At 51.7% G+C, this 26,674-nt stretch overlaps 2 protein-coding genes across 2 annotated transcripts; both read left to right on the top strand.

Annotated features, from left to right (window-relative positions):
- The first annotated feature begins 10,309 nt into the window (after window positions 1-10,309).
- On the top strand, window positions 10,310-11,245 carry LOC136991845 (olfactory receptor 5J3-like). Its single transcript, XM_067295302.1, has one exon. The coding sequence runs from the start codon at window positions 10,310-10,312 to the stop codon at window positions 11,243-11,245; it is 936 nt and encodes a 311-aa protein (XP_067151403.1).
- Window positions 11,246-17,397: 6,152 nt separating this feature from the next.
- On the top strand, window positions 17,398-22,647 carry LOC136991844 (sperm-associated antigen 4 protein-like). The gene is made up of 7 exons (XM_067295301.1): window positions 17,398-17,441; window positions 19,539-19,701; window positions 20,196-20,280; window positions 20,596-20,708; window positions 21,337-21,495; window positions 21,853-21,942; window positions 22,528-22,647. The coding sequence occupies exons 1-7, from the start codon at window positions 17,398-17,400 to the stop codon at window positions 22,645-22,647; spliced, it is 774 nt and encodes a 257-aa protein (XP_067151402.1).
- Window positions 22,648-26,674: the final 4,027 nt, after the last annotated feature.

Here is a 26,674-nt window from a genome sequence, read left to right as displayed (position 1 = left end):
CATTTTTTTAACATGTTAACCAATTTAATACCACATCCATTTGAAGTGTGGTTAAGCAGCTGCACATCTCAGAGAGATGCAAGGCTGCACCAGCAGTCAGCCCTGTGTTGGAGAGGACTATGGTTTGACATGCATTGAAGAGGGAGGGGCAAGAATCGCAGGTGGGAAAAGCCTAGCATTGCTGCACATCAAGGCCTGCTTTTACTGATAGAGCTGGCCGTGGAGGAGGCCACCTCACAGACTTCAGTCCCTCAAGCAGCAGAAAGCAACTAAGAACCACCAGCGCAGTTAGCATCCATGAGCTGGGGTAGTAGCACTGTTTGAGTCAGGGCCCTGAAAGCAATAATAGGCCTTGATGGCCCTGAAGAGCCTCACCTGGACCTCCACCCAGCCCATAGCCTAGGACCTCATTTAAGCTCAGCCCAGGGGTTTCAGCCCTTCTCTGAGATGTTTTGTAGGCGTGACTGGCTCCTCCCCTGTCTCTTGGATGGACCTCAGCCCTGCACTGCAGGTGGCTTCCCTCCTAGATGGACCCTTGGAACATACATTGTGGCTGGTCTCTGGACCTGCCTGGTCTCCTTTTGCTCCTGATGGGAGGCCCTGGATGGACTCCGGACCTGCTTCTTCACTTGTGGTGCCTGGGGCTGCTGATGGGCCCTATTACTGGCCCCTGATGCTTGCTTCTAGTGTGTTGGGGGTCTCCTTCATGCTGAGTTTTCTAGCTCTCCATGCTGTAGCCTCTGTGAGGCCCCAAGCTCCTGCTGCAAGGTGCTAAGTGGCTTCTGCCAACCCTTGGTGGCCAGGGGAAGCTGCCTTCTCAGCTGCTGCTGGCAAGCTGCCTGGGCTTGGACCTCTGGTGGTAACCTCCGTACCAAAGGAGTGGAGGACTGGCGAGGCATATGCGAACGTACTGACCCATAAGCTCCCTAACCACAGGCTTCAGGGCCGAGGTAGTTGTGACAAACCAAACAGCTTTAGAAGTGCTCGTTGCCATTAACAAAGAAGAAAGTTTCCTTCTTGATAGTCTCTCTGAGGTTGTCCCGCAGTGGCTTGTTAGGAAGAATGAGGTAAGGTGAGTGTGAGCTCTCCAAGAAGGTTTCAGGGTCATTAGGGACTTTCTTCCTAATGCCCAGAAGGGCTTGTTAAGCTGATGACTCCTGGAAGGCTGGCTGGCTGGTCCCCAGAGTGAGCTTCTTGTTTTGGGAAGCAGAGCAGTGTCATTTGTGGCAGAAATAGATTTAGGGTAGCGTAGCCTAGGTGATGAGAGCTTGGAGTTCAGGCCAGCCAAGAGGCTTCCAGTGGGTCAAGCTTCAACTCTTCCCTCTGCCTGCTGCTAGACAAGGCCTCTCATTTGGTCTCCTTAAAGAAGTGTTCTCACTACACGTGCAGTTTATATGCATTTGTTGGCATTTGCTAATCAGATGCTTCATCTTTGCCTGTTTTTCACTCCATAGAAAATCAAATAAAAACTTGAGAAGTCCTTTAGATATCGTGGGAGCCTGGGTTGGTTGAGGAGAGGCTCGTGTCTAGCTCTGGCTGTGCTCCCCCTTTTCTGCCTTACCGTGTATGAAATAATTTTGCGTTTGTCTTTGTACATAGCTGCTAAAGGCCTCATCTATCCTAGGGGCTTCGACTCTTCCGGGGGAGTCTGTGGGACATGTGGGTTTCTCCAGTACATAGGCCAGTACATAAGTACGAAGGACAGGGTGAAAAGCACCAGCTTGTTGGTGCGTGTGTGTGAGGAGGAGCAGGGGATCACTGTGGGGATATCGCAGAAGAAGTGATTGATCACACTGGGCTTGCAGAAGCGTAGCTGGAAGCAAGGCTGCTATGTGTCACGGCATTCACGATCCCCACCATGTAAGGGCCAGCTATCAGCCGGGCACAGATTTTGGGTACATGATGACAGCGTAGAGCAGCGGTTTGGAAATGGCCACGTATTGGCCACATAGTGGTCCTAGGCCATTGCTGCCAGGAGGTGACACTCGGTAGGCACAAAGAGGCTGAAGAACCACATGTGTGTGGCTCACTGCAGAAGTGAAATGGCTTTCTGCTGAGCAAAGAAATTGGCCAGCACCTGGGGGGTGACCACGGAGGAGCAGCAGAGGTCTACAAGGGACAGGTGACTGAGGAAGAAGTACGTGGGGGTGTGAAGTTGAGGGTCAACCCCAATTAGAAAGATCATCCTGAGATTCCCCACTAATGTGATGACGTAGCTCACCAGGAAAACCAAGAGAAGGGGAATCTGCAGTTCCAGGCAGTCTGAAAACCCCTCAAGAATGAACTCTATTGCTTCTGTGCAGTTTTCTACCATCCTTTCTTCCCAGCCTGAGTGAAGAAAGAAAAAGCCAGCAGAGGGGCTAGTGTTAGATAGCTCGGTAGCCATGCCCTGGTAGTCCTAGGAGATAATCTCATGGGGCTGGCGATCGCTTTTCTGTAGAAATGTGATGTAGGACTGGAAAGACTTCTGAATCACCTTTAGTCCTTGTGGGCAGCTCTAGCAAATCCTTCTTTTCAGGAGCTAATCCAGCTCCGTTCAGGCATTAGTTGCTTGCCACTTCCTTTCTTACTGCAGAGTTCAAATCAGCTATGCTGTGCTGGGTGGTCAAAATGTCTCCTTGTCAGATGGTGTCCAGATATGATAAATGATGTTTAGAAAAAGGTCATATATTGGGGAGAGAGGTGCCTGCCTGCCCGGGGAGAGGCTCTGGAGGAAGGAAGGGGGGCTGCTGGCTCTGGGAGGGACTGGGGAGACAGCTGGCTCAGGGGGAGCTGGCTGGGGGGTGGCAGGGAAGCAGACTTGAAGCTCCAGGAAAAGAGGAAGCCTTTCCAAGGTCTCTGGAGAGCCTGAGGGATCTGTGGACTCCAAGAAGGTGTGAAATCTACCTGGAGTGGAGACACGGGCTGGTAGAAGGCGTTTGCCCTGCAAGACTGCTGTGATGGGCGCTAAAGGTGTGTTCAAGCCCTCCCTCACCCAGCGCGGCTCGACTCCCCCAGCCACCTAGTTTGCTTGTTCCACATCGGTATCTTTGCACTCCTACAGAGAAAAGCTTTCAGGACTGGAGCCTTTGGTGTCCATCACTGTGCTCTTTCCAGGCGAGAGCGGGGAAGATGGCAGTCCCAACTCAAGGCTCGCGGTTATTCATGTTGTTCCTTGTGAGTTCGCAATCGGTCTCAACTTACAGTTTAGAAAATCTGTGCTAGTGGAGACCTTGAGAGATCACCCAAGCCATCCCCTGACCTAGGACCAGTGCAGCCTGGCAGATGCTCTCCTGCGGCTTGAGGGCTCAGCCAGCTGCCCCAGCAACATCGCTGCACAGTCACAGGCTGATCACCAGTTGGGAGCTTCCCTGTTACAGGCGATGAAGCCCTCCTTGCCATTTGGAATAAGAAATCAAGAGTAGGAGTAGAATTTCTGCCTTCTCTTCCTTTGAGTGGGCAGCTTCAGTGTTGCCTTACCCTGCCTGTTGCGCAGGGTAGAGGCACCCCACCAAACACATGCTGGGCCAAGCAGCTGCAGAGCTACCCTGATCTTCAGCTTTTCACTGGCGCAATTTCTCATGGAAACCCAAAGTTCTTTTGGTCTGCTTGCCCCACTGTCCTCTGACCACGAGGAACCTCTTTTGTCCCAAATCCTCTCCCTGGGAGAAGAGAGTTATCCTGGCACTATGCATTGCTTTAAAAAAAACAAAAACAAAAAGGTTCCTGTGTGTTTTGAAAGGATGGTCCTTTCAGTTAAGCTTACTGTGCTCAGGGACATGATTATCGCCTTGTTTTCACTTCTGTGTGATAGAGGAGCACATTGCTGGGGAATGGTGGACTCTGTGATGCTGGACCAATACCTCTGCTTTGCAAGTGTCCCAGCGACCTCAGTTTTGATTGCAAGGTCTGTTCTGCCTTAGGTTATCCTCAGGGTGGTGGGAAGAATGCTAGAGACTTGGTTCCTTTCCATCTGTACACATATACATATGTACATTTGCCTCTCTTTATATGTATATATATATGCGTGTGTGTGTGTGTGCGCGCGGAATAAAGATGAAACACTGAAAAGTGCATTTCTATTGGACGCAGCATGAAGTTTATTTATTTGCAATTTACTTAAGCCATTTAAAATAAAGATCAATCTTTAAATGAAAGGTGCCTTTTCATAATGCAGATGAAAAGGTCCAAGTGTATGTGCCAAGATGGTATACTTCCACGTCCGACAAAAAACATTGCTTTCTGAACTGGTCAAAATGTTCCTGTTTAATGCCTTCTCTATCCCTCCTGGGATGGCATTCATTGTGCATTTTAGTGCCCTGAGGGCAGCAAGGGGGCATAATAGCCCTGAGGAGCCTCACCTGGAGCCCCACTCACACCACCCTGCCCATGGCCCAGGAGCCCTGTTTAAGCTCAGCCCAGGGCCTTCAGCCTCTTCCTGAGCTATGCTGTAGGTGTGCTTGTCTCCAGCCTGGTCTCTGCCTCCTGGGTGGACCTCAGACCTGCACCATAGGTCGCCTCTGGATGGGCCCCAGACCTGGCTCCTTGCTTGCCATGCCTGGGGCTGTCAAGGGAGCCTGTTGCCAGCCCCAGGCTCTGCCTGCTGGCTCTGTGCCTGTGGGTCTGTGTCCCCATGGGGAGGGTCCTGCCTGTGCTGAGGTCCCAGCTGGCCCTCGCTGCTTCCTGAAGCTTTGTCCTGGAGCTGTCCTGTTTTAGGTTTTTGTTAATGCATGGAGGAGATGGAGTGCACCCTCGTCAAGTGTGTGGGTGATGCCAAACTGTGGGGCTGGACCAGCTGATATGCTTGTGGGCAGGGTGGCTGTGCAGAGGGACCTGGGCAGGCTGGGGGAATGGGCCGCCAGGAACCTCATGAACTTCAGCGGGGACAAATGATAAGTGCTGTGCCTGTGACAGACTGGTGTGCGCTGGGGAGCATCTCTGCTGGGAGACCTGCAGTCCTGGCAGGCAAGCCTGAGCCAGCAGTGTGCCCTGGCAGCGAGTGGAGCCTAGAGCATCCTGGGCCACGTGCACAGGAGCACAGCCAGGATGTGGAGGGCTGTGCTTATCCCCCTTTACTTGGCACTTCTTAGGCCATGTTTGGGTACCCCCTCCAGGTTTGGCCTCCCACAGCAAGAACGGTGTCAACAAACCCGAGCAAGTCTAGCAGGGACCCCCAAGACAGTTGGGGGCCACCTGTGAGAAGAAGCTGAGGGAAAAGTGCTTACTTAGCCTGGAGACGAGAAGGCCTTGGGAGGACCTAAGAGCAGCCTCACAGTGCCTACACGCCGGTTATCAAGAAGCCAAAGCCAGGCTCTGCTGAGGCGCACAGCAGAGAGATGAGGGACAGCGGTCATAAACCGAAATGGGGAGGTATGATTGTATAGAAGACCGTTTTTCACCCCAGAGGACAGTCGGGCACTGGAAGAGGGTCCAGCAAGGCTGTGCAGCCTCCATCCTTGGAGATTTTTCAAGCCTTGACTGGAGAAGGCCCTGCGCAATGTGATGTGAATTCAGTGTTGAACCTGCATTAAGGAGGAGGTTGGACTAGAGGCCTCCTGAGGTCCCTTCCCACCCGAGTCCGTGATTAGTCTGATTCAGTGATCACCTACGAAGGGGCTGAAGAGCCAGGACCTTTGTGCAGGCTCCATGGATAGTGTGTGATGTGGAGACAGTAATGCTAAACTAGCCAACATGTTGAATGAGACGTCCTGGGATTTTCCAAGCATCCTTAAAATACCACCACTGCTCTCTAGTGGCATGAGTGCAGCAGAGCAGCTCCTGAACATGTCTTAATGGTGGCACGTGGCATGTTTTAGGTTGGACACCTTTTCTTGTGAGCAGAGGGAACCTCAGGTAAACTAGCCCAGAGGTAGGTGTTACCTCCAGAGTTGGAGGTAAATCCCAGAAGGAAAGACTTAGTAACAACAGATGTAAACTCACTGAGTGTGAACTCAGAGACTTGGTAAAAGAGTGTCCTGGTTGGGATTCACCCGCCTAACTGCAGGTGTTGAAAAGTTGTTTCTGTAGGTCTGGCCTTGTTGTCCAGGTGTCCTTAATCCTGTACAGTGAGAAACAGGTGCTTCTGATGAGTGATATGTCCTGCAGAGGTGTCCAAAGCTAGCCTGAGTCCTTGAAAAGACTGAGTAAAGCAGCTGATATGGCACCCAACCCGAGGAAAAACCTGCCGCACAATGCCGTGGGAGAAAGAACAATATGAAACTGCAAGTTGTCTTCAAACTGGAGAAGGGAGAATGGTAGCAGATTGATTTCTGTATTTTGCTATGCTTTTTCTTTAACAGATACATGTTCAATTCAAGCAAAAATATTACACAAATAAAAGTAAATTTAACGTGACTGGCCATGACAGAGATGAACAGATTTCCTTCAATTGAGCCAGCAGTAAGAAGTTACTTGTATGTGTTTCTCCAGAAACACAGGAAGAAGTTGTTCTTCTGATTTACATCCTTCCACAGAAATGCATTGTCTTGTGTTTAGTTCTTCCCTGCAAAGTTAAGTGCATCAGTATAATGACTTATCGTCTGCAGGCATTATTTCTGATATGTTTGGGGGATTTGCCAAAACATAACCTGCAGAGAGAAATCTCTGCGTGATGCAAGCCCAGGTCCTCAGGGGAAGCTCGCTCTGTTTACCAGGTGCCCTGGAGAACCTCTGATAACTTATCCCATGAGTATGGGATGAGTGGGACATCATTCTGGTTTCACAGAGACCGACAGAGCCTATATTTGGACTTCCGCTCAGTCCTCACTGAGCGGGGGTCTGCCAATAGCTCGGGGAGACCACTGAACGGAGCAAACGTGAGTGAATTTCTGAGACAAAGAGATGCTGGATGGCGATGTGTTGACTGTCCTCATATGTCTCTGAGAAGAACGGGATAACTACAAAGTTATCCTGGACAAAATCCTCTGTCAGCACCTGGCTGATGATCCTACCTGCCTGTAGTTTCACTGGGACGGAGGAGAACTGTGAAGAACTGCAGGAGCACCAATGTGAGGTAGGAAAATAAAGGATCTTGGTAAGAAACTACTGATAAAGAATGCAGCAAAGATGCAAAAGAAGAGGTGGGAAATGGCAGGGCACATGGAATAATGCTTCTACACATGGTGTTGGATTAACCTTACTAGACCTGTGCTGCTCACTAGAATTCACGAGCAGGAAGAGTGTCATAGTGCACAAGCAACACGGCCAAGGGGGATTCTTAGTTTAGCACTGTGTTTAAGTCAGGTGCTAAAGTTAATTTTTTCCACGTCCCAGAATAAGGCAGAACCTTTGTCAGCTTGTCTCGCCCGTGGCACGCTTCCAAAATGAATGCTGGCCAAATACCTCACCATTACTATTCACTTTTGAAAGTTTGTCTGAATCATTACAGTTTGTCTGTATCCAGGTAAGAGGCACGACAGTTGGAGATTTCAGGTTCTGCTGAAAACTGTGGAAGACTAATGTATGTTAAGAGGATGAGGTCCTGTGGGTGGGGTGATTTTGGATCATAATTGTTGGAAATGCCTGTTCAGGTGTCAATGCCTGCCCCTGAGCACCATTCCCTTAATCATGGGGATCTCAAAAACAGAGTATGTACTGACAAAAGGCATAGTATGCAAACATACTCCTCAGGTATACTTCACTGCATCCCACCAGGAGCTGCAGGAGGAGAGATGCACAAATGAGTGAGAGAACAAGCACGCCTACTGTAACGTGCAAGAAGGGATTTGGGGGACTGATGAGACAGGATACCCCAAACCTCACAGGTCCCCCTTGCCTCACCCAAACACACAACCATCCCTGGGTTGGTTACACTTACTTTTCACCACGGGATGACACGTCTGTAGAAGAGCATCTTCCCCACCAGTGCTACCCGGAGTCCAGGGGACAAAGTACCGGGAAGCAGAGAGCACACCGACATCCAGGGCACACTTGGACACTGCTCTGCCAGGTGCTGGTGGTGTTTCAAGAGTGGGTCCCAGGCTGTTGTCAGGTCCAAGCTCGCCTCACATCTGTATTGTTCCTGCATTATGGAAACAAGTCCAGATGGGCTTAGGAGAAACGGCACAGGAACTTGCTAGAAGGAGAGTTTGAGCCCATACTCCCCACTTGCTTGGGCAGGTAGCTGGGTCAGGCAAGGAATGACCACATCTGCCCAGGAAAAGCTTCTGCCTTGGCCTCCTCAGGATGTTGCTGACACCCAGGGGAAAGCTGGCTGGGCTCAAGAGCCCCAGGATGCATGGTGAAACGGGGCTTTGCCGGCAGCTCTGCTGCAGGTAGCTGGCCATGACCAGCGCTCCTGCAGGCAGTGCAGACAATACTGGACCCCGGCATGAAGGTGCAAAAGAGAATGTAGCTTTCTGTTACTCATGGCTGCTCCATCCTCCTGTTTCCTCCCCCCCCAAATTAAGTTGTCCTTATCTTTTTCAGGACCTTCACTTGAGGCTCACGTGGTATAACATCTGGAGTACTGTGTCCATTTCTGGGCTCCCCAGTACAAGAGACATGGAACTACTGGAGAGAGTCCAGCAAAGGCCTACGAAGATCATTAGGGGGGACTGGAGCTTCTCTCTTAGGAGAAAAGGCTGCGAGAGCTGGGCCTGTTCAGCCTGGAGAAGAGAAGACCGAGAGGGGATCTTATCAAGGTATACAAATATCTTAAGGGAGGGTGTCAAGACGATGGGGCCAGACTGTTTTCAGCGGTGCGCAGTGACAGGACAAGAGGCAACGGGCACAAACTGAAACACAGGAAGTGCCATCTGAATGTGAGGAAAAACTTCTTCACTGTGAGGTTGACAGAGCCCTAGAACAGGTTGCCCAGAGAGGTTGTGGACTCTCCCTCCTTGTAGATATTCATTATTCAAGTGATGATTTACCCCAAATGGCTAAGACCTTTCTTTGGAGGTGAAGTGGAGTCAGGCACACTGCAGAAGTGCCTGACTCCAATTTATTTTAGCAAGCACCTCCTCAGGTAAGGGGAGAGCTTGGCAATAAAGAGGTTAGTGGAAGGGTAAGGCAAGCATTGTATCATGCCCTGCGTTGGAGGAACATGTAGGCATTCTGTCACCCATTGGAAAATCCTTTCTAAAGCCTATGAAAATGACAGCTTAAGGCATGCCTTAGTATTCTGAAAGGGCATTTGAAGGGTACTACTACTACTACTACTAGAGAAGTAGTATGCCCTTCTGTAATTAAGCTGAGAGTAGTCTCACTTGACTGAGCACAGAAGTTTCTAATTAGATATGTTTCATCACATCTATATTATTTAATGACAGTTGGTGCTGGACTTCTAACGTAACAACAGATATTTTAGATGTCTGCTTGAGCACTTTCACATCAGCTGTGCAAAAGAGACCAAACCCCTGAACTGGAAAGGAAATGATTAAGGGGAGATTTGCCTTAAGATTTACCCACCTTGGCAACCTTTGTCAAAAGGTCTTGCGTCAAAGGGTTAAAAGTGAAAGCGTCTAGCTGAAGGAGTTGTTTGGTGTGCACGATGGCGTGCAGGGAGGCAGCTGGCCTTGGTCTCCTTTTCGACATCTACCGAGCAAGCCTCAAAGCCCGAGCATTTCATTTAAACCTCTCCCATAGTCAAGCTACCGTCAGAGGAGAAGGCTTCTTAATCTAAGAGAAATAGTTCATGACAGGTCAGAAGAGCCAATCCTCTCCACCGCCAGGAAAGCCAGAGGGCCACTTTGGCTCCAGCTTGTCTATAGTGTGGTAGTCCAATGAATCTCACTTCTAATGAAGGAAACAAGAGCAGAAGGAAAGACTCTGCCTAGTCTGTAGAGAGATAAAGAGAGGCCAGTTTCCACCCTGAAAGCACAGCCACCTTTCCCCAGAACTTTAAGTTCCAAGATGCCCTTCCGCTTTGTGATAGGACCTTGTATTACCTGGAGCCTTGAGAGGGAACTGCTTAGGCACTGTAGCTGCTGCATCAAAATATAGGAAAAATGAACAAGGTTGCATGATCCCCAGCTGTCGTTATTATATTTATGAAACATCTCATGAGCCCCCCAAAATGCGCATGTAGATACTGGATTTGTGCCTGGAAGGGAATCAGGGGTCACAGAACAGGTTGTGACACCCTGCTTTCTTTGTTGGATGCTTATGGAAAAGAATTTCTAAGAACTGCTGCGTTTTTTTCTTCTTCCAAAGAGGTTACTGTCACTGCAAGAGAATAATCAGCAATTCTTTTACTTTTTTCCTTTTCCATTTAACCTCAAAGGCAGTGTCATCTTTTCACATTGATATTTTGAAGTGGAAATTGCATCCAGCATTGTTTTCACCCTCTTCCTTCCATGTCTCTCTGCAGCGACTAAGGACAGTACCAATGGCGGATGAGAACTGCACCAGGGTGACCCACTTCACCCTTGCAGGACTCACAGAGCACCCACGCCTGAAGCCTGTCCTCTTCGCCCTCTTCCTGGGCACCTACATACTGACCCTAGTGGGAAACCTCGGCATCATCGTGCTGGTCAGGGTCAGCCCCCAGCTCCACACCCCCATGTACTTTTTCCTCAGTAACTTGTCCTTCTTAGACATTTGCTATTCCTGCACTATCAGCCCCAAAATGCTGTTGGACCTTTCAGAAAAACACAGAGCCATTTCTTTTGCTGGCTGCCTCATGCAATTTTACTTCTATGTTGTTTTTGGCACGTCTGAGGTCTACCTTCTGGCTGCCATGGCGTATGACCGCTACGTGGCCATCTGCAGCCCCCTGCTCTACGGGGTCGTCATGTCTCCTGGACTCTGCACGTGCCTGGTCACCGGGTCTTACCTTGCGGGGATGCTGAATGCCATCATACACACGAGCACCTTGCTCCAGCTCTCCTTCTGTGGTCCTCACGTCATCAATGACTTCTACTGTGATGGGCCTGCATTGTTTGTTCTCTCCTCCACTGACACGTGGCTCAACGAGGTTGTGATGTTTGTGTTTGTGGGCTTCAACCTGACCACCACCAACCTGCTCATCGTTGCCTCCTACACCCGCATTGCGGTGACCATCGTGAGGATGCGCTCTGCTGAAGGCAGGCGCAAAGCCTGCTCCACCTGTGCCTCCCACCTAGCAACTGTCATGATGCTCTATGTGAGTTTTGTCCTCATGTACCTACGGCCCAGCTCTAGTTCAGCAGTTGATGAAGATAAGTGGGCTTCAGTTTTCTCTGTGGTAGTGATCCCTTTTTCAAATCCTCTGATTTACAGCCTGAGAAACAAGGAGGTGAAGGCTGCTCTGAGGAGACTTCTGAGGAGGAAAATGTGCCCATGAAGATGAGTGTTGTTTTGTTTTTTAAAAAAACCTTCATGCCTCTGTCTTATTTCTTGCTTGGTATCTTCCATGTTCAGTCCGGTGTGACCAGGTTGTGATCCCATCTAAAGTGTTCATAGGAGCAGGGCAGAGTGACTTTTCAGTGGGCTGGGGACCTTCATACTCAACATCTCACTCAACAGCCTAAAAGTAAAGAGGAGGTAGCTTCTCCTCCTCCTTCTGCTCAGGGACACTGTTTCCCAAAGCACTGATCAGTACTACTGAGGAGCTGTTCCTTCTTTAGCAAGTACGTAAGGGAGATGCAATGCATCATCTGAATTGCTACATGAGCTTATTTCCTGACTTCACAGCCACCACTAGTCTCCAGGGTCAACCATGCGGCCTCCAAATTTCTTTGTGGTGATTGTTGTAGCCCTGAAGGATGCAGCTGGCATTGAGGAAAGGAACTTCTGGCTGCCAGGTGGGCCTGCTCCTGCTCCTTCTGTCCCTAGAGAACATAACTTGGGGCGCTTGGTCCTGAGAAGCAGCTTTGGGACTCAAAGACGCATGTAAAAACCAGCAGGGAGTTTGCAGAGGGAAAGCCTGAGCTCCACGTGAGCGATCAGAGATGACACGTCATACTGGTGCTGCTGGTTGCAGCTGCCCAAGGCCCATGATGTGACTGCTGCTCTCCACTGATGGCCAGAGCTGTTGGCCGTGTGTGGCAGGAAGGCTTTTCTGCCCTGCGATTAGCTTCCATCACAGGCAGGACTGCAAAGTTGGACCTCTCCAGGAGGAGAGGGAAGAGAGTCTGATGGCACTGCTGTGGTGGGCTATAATTTATTAGGGAGAGCAACAGAGAGTTGTTCTTTCCTTCTCCAGGGCCCTGAAAGTGATGGTGGAACAGCCTGGAACAGCATTTGGGACAGGTTGCCCAGAGAGGTTGTGCAGTCTCCTTCCTTGGAGAGGTTCAAAAGCCATCTAGGCACAATCCTGGGCAACGGGCTCTAGGTGACCCTGCTTGAGCAGCAGGGTTGGACCAGGTGATCTCCAGAGGTCCCTTCCAACCTCAACCACTCTGTCATTCTGTGGGTGAGGTGATAACACCCCCTCCATCCTTTTTAGCAACAACTTTGCTTGTTTGTATTTTCCTTTCCAGAAGGTATCGTTGGACAGCGGACTTAGCCCACATACCTTCAGGCAGGCTTGTAGAGCAAAAGGGAATGCGTAACCCAAGCTGAATAGCCTGGAAAGGCATCAAAGCACCTGTGCCTTTCTTCGAGCACCTTTGGAAAACACTGGGCTATGTCACATTCCCAGAGCCAAGAAGAAAATCCCCTAAGCTTTTGGAAAAGACGTGGCTACCGCCAAGTAACTAAAAGCCACAGCCTGACTTGTGCTTACACATGTGGTAGTACAGCAAGGTGCCAGGGCAGGACCTAGAGCGCTGGCACAGATCACCCAGGCTGCTTAAGTGGTCTGACACCTTCCCTGGCACAACTTTGGACCCTTCCTCCCACCCCAGCAGGATGAGCTCAGCGTGGCAGTGGCGTATGCCAGGGGCTGTTTGCTGTCGGTGGCAGGCTGTGCTATTTTGGCCTGCTCCCTCCAGCACAGTCCTGCACCATCCCAGGAGACTCGGCGTGGCTGCCCTCTGTCTGCACGCACTGCTGCCATGCCCTCGCCTGTGCTCTGCATATCAGGACCATGCTATGAAACCCACTGTAGCTGGCTTTGTGAAGCCAGGCCACAGGCAGAACTATTCAAAATGGTCCAAGTGCCCAGGAGGGTTTGCATGGTGCTGGGAGGGGATGGCTGGCCTTGATCCAGGTGGAGGCCGCGTAGGTGCTGGGGGCGGCTGACTGGAGAAAATCTCCCTTTTACCTGTGCAGAGGTACCATCTGCTGGAGGAAGGCGGCCAGCTAACGATGGCCATGCAGTGATACGATCAGCTGGAAAAAAAAGGTGAATGGGGCCTCCATGCAGGTCCAGGACACATACTGCCCTTTTGGTCCATTCTGCGCAGAGCTGAGCTGGATGTTCATCTGGGCAATAATTGCAAGAGTGCATAATCCCGGCCTAGGAGTCATGAGCCCACCAACTGCTCCTCCTCCTGCTCGGTCGTCATGGTCAGGGCTGAGCACTCAGCCCGGGTGTTGAGGGAAATTCCCCTGTCCCTGCTGTTGCTTTTGTCCTGTCCATAGCTCCAGTGAGCGTCAGGTTGCTTTGTAATGGTTGGTGCCTGGGGAAGGGAGAGGTATGGGTGTATTCTGCGGTGACACTGACCAGGCTGTAGAGAGTCAGGAGGTGTGTTCTGGGTGATGGGGGGAGAGGAGGAAAGAGGGAATCAGTCATGTCTTCTGCTGTGAGGGTCCTACAAATGCTGCTGGAGACAAAGCGGCGATGGCTGGGAAGCGCCTCTGCATGGAGTCCTGCAATGTTGTTGGTCAGGTTACCTCCCACCTACACATGGTGTCAATGTGGCCACCCCCATCACATGTTTTCTGAAAAAGGCCATCCCTGACAGGACATATACATAGCCATGTGCAGGCATGTTACCTTCCCAGACACCTTCCTCTCCCTGGCCCAGGCAGAGGAGGTGGCACCGTTTGTACTTCAAGCCCTCTAGACCTTGACTTTGAATCTCATTGCTGTTCCAAAGTGAGGTTTGCCACTGAAGGGAGTGACCAGCCCTGCACAAACATCTCTCTGCAGCCTGGTTAAGTATTATGTTGTGTAAGGCAAGAGCAGATGTTGCTTGGGTTGCTCATAGCCCACTGCCTGGCTCTGAGCGTGGACCCAAGGTCCTGCAGGAAGGCTGCGAGACCTTCTCTTTGCCCTCCTCAAAAACACTGCTGAAGAGCTGTAAGAGTCCATAAGCTAAAGCCGCATGAACGAAAACACGGACAGCAGTCAAATTGTGGAGATGGTGATGCTAACTCAGGGGCCCAAGAGGAAGAATACTGACCTGAAATGTTACAAAACCTTGAGGGGAAAATCAGAAGAGTTGCCAGGAGGATGAAGGCTCAGCCCCTTCCCAGGGGTGAAAGATGCTGCATCTTCCCAGCCTGGCTGATGCCCACCTGGCCAGCAGCCTCAGTGGGATGGGGCAGGAGCACAGCAATGCCTACCTCAGTAGCCTGCTGGTCTGAGCTATCATCTTGTGTGTGCCTTAGCTAATAAATACTTGCTGTCTACTCTTAAGCTGTGTGTAACCTGCTTGCAGAGTCTTTGTGTGCATGGCAAAAGATGACCAAGCAAAACCAGCCCAGTAGAACATGGGTTATACTCATGCAAGGAACTGGTTGGCAGGACATAAAAGCAAAGAGGAAATCTCCTGGATGATGCTTTTCAAAGTCTCATGCCAGCAGGGCTTATATCTATACTGGGAATCAATAAGCCAGAAATAAATTGCTACTAGACTTATCAGAATTGTCTGTGAAAAGGTAAAAACTTATAGGCACATAGATATGAGGACAAATCATGTGTACATACTAAACCCAAGCACTGAAAAATTACTGGAGCTGGAAAAGACCTGCTAGCCACTCAATGGATCCCTTACTTGATTCCAAAAAGGCACTGCAAATCAGCCCGTCTTGAACAGAAAGAACGCTTTCTCTTCTTTTCCCTCCTTGTTTGTTTACTTACTCTACCATTAAAAAAGTGCCATTTTTCAACTGGCGTCAGACACTGCAGCAAGAACAAGTAGTCATAGCTTGCTTTTTAATGTTCTTGCATCACTGGAAATAATACCTTTCCCTTCCTTGTCTTCCAGCTAAGCTACACAGAACTTGTTCTTTTTCAGCCTTCGCACACAGAGGACTACAGGACTTATTCCTATTACCTGGAAGCTCGGAATGTACCTGTAAACTTGATAGTTCTTCACAGACAGTGGAAATTTTGTGGATGAAAAGCATCATGACAGTATTTGTTTCTTTTAAGCCGCAAGGGACAGCTTTCTTCAGATGTTTCTGAGTTCCAGATCTCAGATGGTCTCATTAGGACTGTCGTAAGGTGCCTCTAAAAAACTGAGTAATTGTCTCAGAAACAGTGAGGGCCCAGATTTCATGCGATTCTGCTGTGTGCACATTGTGCCCCTTTTCAGAATAACAATAATAACTTCTCAAAGACTTGCACAAACAGTTCAGAAGGGTATGACTGAAACTTCCTAGTATACAGTAAGTTGGTAGTGCATATCGACCACTGTGATTACACTGGCTCATGCCATGAGTTAGTGGAGCACATTTCTAAGACTTTGAGGCTAGACTATTGAACCCATTGAGCAGTGCTAATTTGAGAAATTGAAACCAAGCAGTTGAACACCATTCTCCCTGCTATGAATGTGGCAGGGCAAGAGACAAGAGGGTGGGGAAAATTTCACTTAATCTCTGTTTCTGTAATTAGGTATCGACACAGGTTGTACTTCTCCAAGTTCCCATTGCAGCCAACTTGGAGCTGGTCAGCGCAGCCAAGTCTACAGTCTAGAGAGCGGTTCGGCTCACCCTGAAACACGCACCTACGTTTGGTGTGATGAGTTGCTGTGTCTACTAGATCTTTACTGACTGTAAGAGCAGTTTAGACCCCGGTTCATATTCAGAGACTTCTGTTGGGGACAGCCATGGCTTGATTTGGTTGCCTAAGCTTAGGCCTATTTAAGCAACTTGGGACATCATACTAGGCCTGAGACACACGGAGGGCTGGCAGATGTGACTCCAAACAGAGGCGGATTTGTAAAGTGCACCTGGGGGGGAGGCAAAACAGGCAGCTGACTATATGTGGGCAGCAGAACTGAGCACCCAAACTGTTTTAAACTTCACTGTCTAAAGCTCAAAGCAGGAGGGTGACTGAGCACTGGAAGAGGTGTCCCAGAGAGGTTGTGGCATCCCCATCTTTGGAGATATTCACAGGTCGTCTGGACACGGTCCTGGGCAACCTGCTCTAGGTGACCCTGCTGGAGCAAGGGAGACCATCTCCACAGGTGCTTTCCAACCTCCACCCTCCTGTGGTTCTGTGTTCCCCATGTACCAGGCTCCTAGCAGGCCCTGTCAGGCTGTGTCTCCTCGCCCATACCCACACACTGGGGTCCTGGGGGGCCCTGGGGGCTCTCTTCCACCATATCCAGATACCAGGGTCTCAGAGGGTCCTAGCGTGCTGTACCCTCGCCATACCCAGATACCAGGATTCTGGGGTGCCCTCTGGGACTGTATCCCCCCATACCCAGATGCCAGGGTGTCCTGGGGCCTGCGTCCCTCCATAGCCACATGCCCAGGACCCCAAGCACTGCAGGGCCGTAGCAGGGAAAGGGTGACCCCCGTGGCCAGGGCAAAGGGAAGGCGGGGGCGGCAACTGAGGTACAAGCTGGGCAAGAGCAGGTACACGATGGCCACCAAGGCCATGCCCGGCGCCTGTGGGAGCCCCAAACAAGAGTCGGCTGAGGGAGGGAGGCCCAGGCCCACCTGGAGCATTGCCCCCAAGTCCCGTCCTGCCCCAAGGGCGCGAGGGCCCCACTCCCCCTCCTGCCACCCCAGTGTGGCTGGGTGGCTGGAGCCCCGCACAGACCCAGCCTGGCTTGACCCTGCACCGGCAGCCCCCGCACTGCCCCGTGGGCTCCCTATAGCTGCCAGAGGTGGCCCTGACCCAGGTGGGCAGGACACGCGTGGCCCACGCTCTGGAGGCCCTGTGCCCCCATGCCACCTCGCTGGGACACTGGTACGGGCCGTGCTGCCCAGTGCCCGCAGCACATCCGGTGCCCCCACACGGGGACCCTCCGGGCCCCCAGGGCTGTACAAAACGAGGAACAAACACGCTCCTATGGCTAAATGCGCTGCCCGAGGAGAGCCCGCCGGGTGTCCCCAGCCCCCCCCACCTAGCTCCAGTGTGACCTCACAGCCACCACCACGCCCCACGGCAGGGCCTGCTGTGAGGTCAGGGCCGCCGTCCCTCGGCAGCTGGCAGCAGCTTGCGGTGGCCTCGCAGCCCTCTGCTCTCAGCAGGCCCCTTGCTTCCGAGGATCGGGTCGGTGCCTTGCCGTGCACCAGCCAAACTCCTGGGCCTGAAGGGGTCCAGCTGAGCTGAGAGCTTGGCCTCCCCCAGAAATGGCGAGGGGGAGAGCTCCCCGTGGAAGGAGGCGAGAGGCACCGACAGCCTCCTCCGGCAGCAGCGCTGCCAGCGACATGGCGGAGGATGCCGCCGGGCCCGGCCGGTGCTTGGAGAATCGGTATGAGGCCAGTTTCTTCTGCCTGGGTGTCCGGCTGGGTTGGCAGCGCAGATGCAGCCTAATGCGGGGTGCGCTTTTGAGGGGGCCGGGGGGCAGCACAGCACCTCGCAAATGTGTCTGGGCAGCAGGCTCTGGCAGAGGAGCCCTGCAAGGCTCCTTCCTCCTCTTCCTGTTGGGTGGAAAAACACCCCCCAGAAAAGATCCCGGGGATCTCCAGGGAAAGCACGCCTCCTTCCTTAGCAAAAGAGAAAGCAAGCGCAGCACAAAGACTGCCAGAAAGCTGTTTTCCCTTGCCAGATCTGTTTATTTCCCTGGCTTATGGAAACTCCTTTTCCAAAGGTGCTCTTGGAGCACTTTCTTCCCGGAAGAGCTGCCCGCCCTGTGGAACAGGGCTGACAGAGACCATGTGCCTTTTGGGGGTTGGTCTGTCAGCTTTCTGCCAGCAGCAGCAGACTGCCAAACTCGCTCCTCTGCCGCCTGTACAGGAAAATCCACCTGGGAAGGGCTTTGCCCCAGACTTGGAGCATTCATAACAACGAGGCTCCCTTTTTTTCAGGCAAGAGATCGCCCTGCACAAGAGGAGGCTCTTGAAAATCCTCCTCTTGTTGATCCCAGTCACTCTTGGTGAGTTCTCATGAGCAGACACCTGTCAGCAGTAGCACCAACAGGCTGGGTGCCAACTCTCAGGGTGAGGGAGAGGCACTAGGGCGCCTTCCAGTTTCCCGTTTCAGGGACTCAGGGTGCTCCTGAGATGCTCTCTGCAAGTGGAGCCCACCCTGCCTAAGAACTGATATCGATGCACACAGCATTAGGAAGTGGGCCAAGCAGGACCCTCTTGGACAGAGGTCCCGCCTGTTTTGCAGCTTGCCCTTTTGGGTGGTCTCTGTAGAAACTCCCATGGCCCAAGTGCTTCCTGAGGATGTCCAAATCAAAGGAAGCTTGGTGGTCTCCCCGCCAGGCAGACAGAGAGAGAGAGAGAGAGAGAGAGAGAGAGGGAAAAGGCTTTGCAGCTGTGGAGGGGAGGCTAGAGAGAGTCCTTCTCTCTTGTGGAAATGAGTTCCAGGTGGCGAGCCCATCCCTCAGATGGGCCCAGCTCTGCATTGCCCCTCACTCTGCTGCTCCAGTATCGCAACACTGCTCAGAGGTGTGTTGTGCTGCGGGAAGCAGAGGCAAGGACAGGCAGCCAGGGTCAGACCTGGAAGCAGAGCCCAGCTGATTTGGGGCTTCTCAGAAGGGCAGTGCAGGTGGCGTGATGGAAAAGTAGCTCTTAGAAGGCCCATAGAGCCTGGTTTTGGTGCTCGCAGGAGCAGTAAGGGGAAATGGGGAGGAGCTCTGGGGCACCAAGCATGCCTGGAGAGGACAGTTGTGTAGACCCCTGAGGCCTGGGGCAAGGGCTCCCAGCTGGAGTCACGTCCTCTCTCCGCACCAGGTCCCCATGTCCTCAGCTAACCTGTTGCTACCCCAGTCTGAGAGGAGACAACGTGACCACAGGGATCTTTAGAACTCCTAGTAAAATAACTGTATTTTGGTGATGTGAATTACAGCTGGTGTTTACTGCATGGTGTTGCTGCCAGCATGGACAATGTGGGCAAAGGAAGTGACACAGGTGAGTGACTGTTGTTGTGGGAGAGGAAAGTCCTGCAAAGGAGCGCTGCTGGTGGTGCTTGGACGACTCACCGACTCAGCCGGTTCCATGCAGAGTGAGTCACAGAAGCAGCAGCTTAGGCCATGTCTCCCCAGAGAAGCCCCCTCTGGGAAGCCCCGGCAGTTCTGGGAGTGCATATTCATTCTAATGGAGAGCCTTTGCCTTTCAGGAGCTGCTAGGGCTGTCTGCAGCAGAACTGCAGCCCCTGTGGTAAGAAACAGTTCTGCTGATTCTGTGGAGTAGCGTCAATCGACCTCATGCTCTTTGCGCTCCCTTGCAGAAGGGACAGGGCTCATGTCTTTCCCTCGTGTCTTTGCCTTTTGCTAAACCTGGCAAAGCAGGGAAAGAAAAGGGGGCCCAAGCACACGTGTCTCTTCTCCTCCCTGAGCTTGCAGGCCCCCAGCAGGGGCTGGGCAGCTCTCTGACAGGATCTGCTTTCCCACTGTCTTCAGGACCTCGCTTGCTCTGTTGAGGGAGCAAGCCCAGGAGATGCAGCTTCTGACGGAGCAGACGGCTCACCTGAGTGTGGAGATGTGCAACGTGAAGAAGGTGATCCCGCATTTGGTGGAAGAGGGCTTGGATGAGCAGGACCCCTGCAAGGCACTTCCCGGGGTGGTTGGTGGGGTTTTCTTGCTCACCTCAGGCACCCATCCCTTCCCAGGAGCTTGCTGGTTGAGCTTGTCCTCTATGAAGCCCCTTCTTCAGGCCACCTTTAGCCAGGCCACTTCAGGCAGTGGAGGACTCCCGACAGCCTCCTCTTGGCACGCCCGTGCCTCTGGTAGCTCTGGCCTGACCCCTGAAGCAGTGACGAGACACAGGAACGTTCACGGGAGCAGCCGGTGCTGGCAGAGCCTGAGCCTGACCTGGAGAGCCGGGGGGGTGGAGACGAGGGTGTTGGGAGTCTGACCCACGTCTGCACTATGGCTGTGGGCAAAGGTGCTATTCACCGGTCCTCGCTTTTCACATCAGAAAGCATTGAGTCTTGCCGCTCCTTGGACTAGGCTTCTCTTGCATTTTTCTAACACAGACTCACTGTGCTAGGACGCAGTGGTCACACTGAACTGCCTGCTGATGTGGTCATTTTTTGTGTTCATGCATGTCTTTCCCAGGAAGTTCAGCAAACGAAGCAGGCAATGTCTCAGACAAGTTGGGAAGACCGCATGCAGGTGTCTGACTGGGCTCTGAAAAGCTCAGGTATGCGCACAGGAAGTCAAGTCTCCTTGCCTTGTGCTTCTGTATAGACCTCCTAAAAGGAGGCTGCTCACCAAGGCGGAGGGAGATGAAGTGACGTCTTGGGGTCCAAAAGCGAGTTTGTGGCAGAGTGGCTCTCTTGGATTCACTCCCAGGCCTGGGATCAGGCCCCTCACTGGTGCCTCTGGCACTGCCCCTACAAACGTTTCGGTGCTCACAGAAGAGCTCTATTCCTCTCCACTGAGTTTACATTAAGGTTATCTGGAGTTGCAGACCTTGAGTTTAGAGCTGCCCTCAGCTGCTCTCTCCTCATTTCAGGTGCCACCATCGACAGGCAGAGAACATCGAAGAGCTATGAGTGGGAAGATAATTGGCTCTGCGGGGTGTGTTGGTTCCTTTCTGCTGCAAACCCTCCAGATACAATTTTGCAGGTATCCTAGCAGAAATCATCAGTGCTGGTTTCATTCCTTCCTGCCAAGTTGGGGACAAATGCCAGGGCATCTCCCCTCTGTCCTTTGGTCTTGCTCAAACCCACAGCACTGATCCGGTTCCTGAAACCTAAGGTCTAATACAGGGCTTGGCTTGCTACAAATCAGTGGTTCCCCTTAGGAGGAACACTGCACTGAACAGAACTGCAGCATCCTGCCAGAAGCCCTGGTCACAGTTGGGTGAAGGAGTTTCTCCTTAGCACCCCCATTTGCCTACCCCATCCCTGATAGTCCCTTCCATTCTTCGATGGGGTGGGAGGCTTGGGGGAGAGAGCGAGGGGAGCTGCAGAGCTGCTGGGCAGAGCTGTAGCTGTAGGACCCTGACTCGGATATGGGGTGGCAGATTTCATGCTTTCCTAATCAAAAGTTTCCTCTTTTCAGGAATACTGAGAGTGCCCTTTATCAGGTGGGAAGAAGGCCTCGTGCTTCTGCCCATTTCCTCACACACTATTCATTTATCAGCTGGAATACAGCCCATAGACAAACAGGCGCCTGTGCTGCTGCCTACATGGGTAGTGGTGCTGGCTCTGCCACTCCCTCACTACTCTTTACTGTTGTCTTTTGCTTGCAGCCAGACGTTTCCCCGGGGCACTGCTGGCCTTTCCAAGGGTCTCGGGGCCAGGTGGTCATTAGGTTGCCTGCACAAATCCGACCGACTGCTGTCACCGTGCAGCACATCCTCAAGGCATCTGGGACCATCAGCAGCGCCCCCAGAGATTTCACTGTGTCTGTAAGTCTTTGCCAGGCACTTCTGGCTTGGCTCTGGCCGTGGGGAAAAGCCCTTAACGGGGACCTGCTCATCTTTGTGCATCCTTGGAGAGTCGTGTCCTGGCTTCTCCTGAGCACTGCAGTGGCCTGAGGGGCTATTTCCAGGGACGGGATGGCTTTATCGCTCTTAAGACTTGTTTTGGCCAAGCATCTCAAGGCTCTTGATCAAAACTCAAGGAGCAGACTCCGCTTCACCAGAGCCTGCACCCACCTACCGCTAGCGCCCCAGCAGGGGCTGGGCGAATAACAGGTCCGCATGCAGTGTGCACGGTTCCTCTTTGTCGAGTCTGACCTGCTCCCCTTGTGCTCTGTCTCTGAGGGAGTGGATGCGGAAGGAGAAGAGGAAACTCTCCTGGGGACCTTCATGTATGACGAGGAAAAAGAGGCCATTCAGACCTTTCCTCTGAAGGTAAAGGAAGTGCATGTGGGCAAGATGCCTGGGAGGAAAAGAGGTTTGCCTGCAAATCCGTGGCAGAAAGACTGTGGGTGGTTTCTCCCTGGGCAGAGGGGCCAGTGGGCAACACCGTCAGTCCTGGCAGCAGGCTGGACGGCATCCTCTCTTCCCAGTGTGCCTCCCTCTGCCCGCACTCTCGCTCCTGCTGGCAAGGCAGCTGGAGGAGATAGCAGGCCTTTGGCGGGGTTGCACACCGGGCTGCCCTGCGTGCAGGAGCGCCTGCCTGGCCTCTCTGTTAGCACAGAGAAAGCAGCAGAGGGAAGGGGCTGAGGGAAGGGGGGCGCAGGCCCAGCCGAGGCAGGCGGTGGCAAGGAGGACACCAGATGTCTTCCGCCACAGCAAGAGTTTCCCCATGTCACAAGCCTTCCCAGCAGCCCTGCTACCAGCGAGCCTCCAATGTCCACAGCTGCTCTCACCCCCTTTCGAGAGCTTGCTCCTTCCCAGAAGCAGCAGGGCTGGCAGAGGCAGATACCTACCGATTGTTTTGTTGCTCTTTACTCCCCAGTCAAGCTGTTGCTTTTCCCCTTATTTTCTTTACAGAACGAGCTTCCCAGGGCCTTTCAGTACATAAAACTTCTCATACAGAGCAACTGGGGAAACCCAGAGTACACCTGCATTTACCGAGTGCAGGTTCATGGGAAGAGGGCAAACCAGAACTAATGCCATTAGCCAGAAGACAGGGTGAGACCTTCTCGGACCAAGAATGAAAAAAAGAAGGCAAGAAGAGAAGAGATGTGGCAGTTCACTTTGCTGTGGATCAATGTCATTTCACAGGCGCTCTCAAAACCAGCCCGTTTCTTGCTTTCACACAGTGAGGTGTTTGTTCCTCGGCCTTTCTGCTTTCTCTCCACTGCACAGATGTTTTCCTAATAAAGCAAAAGGAGACAATGCTTGCATAGCCGTTCTTTTTCTCTAATCCTTGAGCACTACGGGCACCACCCACTTGAGCCCAGGAAGGAGTCAGAGCCTAGCAGAGCTTGGGCTGAAAGATCCCCACACCTCTGACCCCTTCCGTGCAGGGTTCACGGTGAGCCTGCTTTTCACCTGCAGAAGCAACTGAACTGAAAGGACCCCGACACCACAATGTCAAACACTGCAAAGCTAGGAGAGGGCAGAAGGAGGCTTGCTCCTTCACTCATCTTTCAACACGCCTGTGCCTTATGTTGTAGGGTTTTTTTCAGGATGTCCTCTCCATTTTTGCACAGACCCACCCTAGCTGCTCACTTTTACCTAAGATAGTCACTTACACGCAATAGGAACTTTAATAGAAATATATATATACATAGATATGAGTGTACAAATATGTAAAAAACATATTTTATTTATCCATACATACGCTATTACATATATATTTAGATATGTGTATATGCAAAGCACATATATACACATTTATAAGAACAAATAAATTAAGTATACATAGCCACAAAAGCCTAGGTTTAAAATGGATAAAACATCCTTTAATAAGAGGTAATGGAATGAATAATGGAAGTTAATTGCGAATAGAAAGTAATTAAAAAAAGTAAAAAGCAGGTTCGGGGCCTCCCACTTCTCAAGGCTGCAGATCAAGCCCTAACACATCTGGGGTGGGGGGAACTTCAAGAGGGCGGAGGGGTGGCACCAAAAGGGTGGCGAGCACAAACATGCTGGAACGTGCCCAAGCGCTACAGACCCCTCCTCGGAGACCACCAAGGGGCCCCCTGTGCAAACGCTGTCAGGTACAAAACAGAGACCAGTTCTGTGAGCTGAACCAAAAGGCCCCTGCATCCGGTCCCAGCCCAACAGGGTGACCATGCAGTATTACTGCGGCAGACTTCGGGCTTTGCATAGTGCTTTAAGGCATGGGCAACACTGTCTGCAGAAATGGAAAACCAGAACAAAATGCCGGCTTCAGAAGAACATGTGCATGGGGACGACAAGAAAAAGCCCCGAAAAGATTCCCCCAAAGGACCATGTGAACCAGAAGAACTGGCCAACGGGCCTGGGAATTGCAAACTATTATTTTGAGGTGAGTGTCACACAGAGAGGGTGGCTGGTCTGAAGGAGTTCCCTTTGCTCACGGTTGTGGGGGGATCTTGCAGCTCCCTCTAAAACCATTACTGGGGTGCAGGCTGGTGCTATATGTGTTTTCTTGTTCTTAGGCCAACGCTGCAAAGAAGAGGCAGACCAAGCACGCAGTCAAGACTGGCCTGATAGACCATGGAGGCGGAGCAGGAAGAACCATGGGGATGTTGCAGAGCTGAATGAGCATGATTATTATTCAGGACAGAGGAGCAGCAGGTGGGATGGAGGTGATAAACGGGCTGATGACGGTGCTATGACAGAGGCTGTCAGAAGTCAGGAAGGTACTCATACAAGTGCTGGCTGTGCTGATGAAGCTGTGGCTATTGTTTGCAGGACAGTGAAGCAAAACTCAGTTACAAACAAGGCCATTAATTGGTAAAGCTAAGCCAGTTTTTTGGGGGGTGCAACAGCGAGTAAACGGTTTTAACACTCAAAGACCGTGATGATTATGTTTTCTGTGATGTAACTGGGAGGGCACCGCTCAAAAAAAGAGTTCATTGTTCTGTTGCTTCTGGGGCCTTGGCTTGCAGGCTAGCGAAAGAGAAAAAAATAGTTTCAATGAAGACTGCTAATTAGGAAAGCTAAACGAACTTTGTGTCACCGTAAGCATCTTGTTGGCAAGGGGTTACAGGGATCACAAGGGCTCTTAAGTGCAAACTGCTTTTCTGAACCTGATGGGCCAGTGAACATTTCTCCCACCAGGGTGTGAGATGACCCCCTGGAAACAACTTCCCGGTTACTGCAGCCCCCTGCAGAGCAAGAGGCTTTCATACATCATGAGGATATCTCCCAGGGTTGGCCACCAGCTGCTCTGCCAAGTCCTCAGGAGGTCATTTGAAAGCCCAGCTTTACCCCCTGATCCCCCCCTCAAAATGCAGCAGAAGTGGTGGAGGAGGCAGCAGACCACCCCGTGGCTTCCATGGAGCATGTCTGGCAGTGGGAATGGCCGATCCAGAGGTTCAGGACTAGGCAATGTGGAGAAGAATACCAATATGTTAATTTAGATCAGTTTTCACTACATGAAGCTTATGAAACATTTGTTTGAGGGTGGAGAGCAAGTTTTTGACCATTTACACAGCCTGTTTGAACCTGGTGATTGCGCTCAGCTCCACCTTGAAGCTGCCAGTATGCATGACTCTATATTCTCCCGCTACTACTTTAAGCACTATGAATGCTGAGAAATTTTTAGGATGGCTCGATACTCTCCAGCAAAGTCAGAGCGCTGTCTCGATCAGACTTTCTGCCTGGCTATCATTCTTGTAAAAGCTGTTGGGGGTGGGGTACGCAGAGCCCTACTCTCTATCCCCCACTCCAAAATTACAGACAAAAAGCAGCCCTCTTTAACTGATCTAAAGGCCAGCAACAATCATGTCTGTTTTGCTGGGAGTCTCACAGCACTTACAGCAGTGATCTGACAGATGCAGAGCTGTTAAGCTGAGCAGAAGAGCTGCATGACAAACTGGGGTCCTCTGTGCACAAGGAGGTTGCGCTGAGTGACATCCCCTTGTCTGAGGATCTGCTACTTGTTAATGTATGTATCATCCTCCTATCCGAGAGGAATGAGGGTTGGGGGATTTCTAAGCCGAACAACAGGTTTAGTTATCCCAAGACCTGTTTCCTTCCTTTACACGATGAACATTATTATGGTGTTAAGATGTCAGGAAGGATATTTGGGGTGAGAAACTTTTGTGAGCTTGGTCATACGTTGTATAACCATGGCCATAACTGTAAATATTATTGCCAGCTCTGCTTGTCTCACGACTGTACAGCTAGCTTGGGGACAAAGATAAGTTGCCCTAGCTGCAGGGTGCTGTGCAGCTCTGGGGAATGTTTACAGGGGAACCATGCTCTGGCTATTAAAAAACAAGTTGATTGGTTGGCTATGATGAAACCAAGTATCCAGAGCAGTATATACAAGAGCTGCCAAGGGATAATAAATTTACTTTTTGATGTTTTCAATGTGCTTATATTTTTTTAGGCTACTAGCATATTAACTAGCTGGAGGCTGGTGCTTCTTGGTCCTTTTGTGAAGCTATTCTACCTCCTGTGGCCACTAGTCACCAAACTAGAGAGCACGGGGTGCTCTTTCCTTGGAGAAGTAGGACATGGACTCGGTAAATTCGGTATAAACAGCCTTTCAAACCATTCCTGGAGCAAATTCTCTCACTACAAGGACACCGAGTCTGCTGTGTTTGGCTCAAACGCCTTTAATTGTTTCAGGTAAAATAAGAGAGGTAAAGAAGGGTGAACTAAGCAAAGCTGAAAGATTGGCCTCCTTTGGAAGGGAAAGGTACAAGAATCTCCCTCTCCACTTTTCTTAGGTGTCTGCAGACTGACTTGTCTTGGGTGCTAGCTCTAGAAAGAGATTTTTGTCGCCGGCACCGAGCCGAGCCGGGCCGGGCCAGGCCTCCCTCCCTCCCTCCCCTCAGCGGGGCCGGGGAGCAGCGCCGCCCCCTCCCGCGCCTCTCCCGCTGCCGGCTCTCCCCGCTGACTGTCACTGACCGGTAGCGCCCAGCAGGCGGCCGTTAGCTCCCGCGCTCTGGGGACCCTTGGTCACGACCCTCCCCCTCTCCCCGCGCGCGCCCAGGGGGCCGTTAGGTGGCCCCGCCCCGCGCGCCCAGTTGAC

This window comes from Apteryx mantelli, chromosome 4 (assembly GCF_036417845.1).
Source record: "Apteryx mantelli isolate bAptMan1 chromosome 4, bAptMan1.hap1, whole genome shotgun sequence".
NCBI classification, from domain to species: domain Eukaryota; kingdom Metazoa; phylum Chordata; class Aves; order Apterygiformes; family Apterygidae; genus Apteryx; species Apteryx mantelli.
Note: the sequence above shows the minus strand (reverse complement) of the source record. Positions and strands in the feature narration are given on the sequence as shown.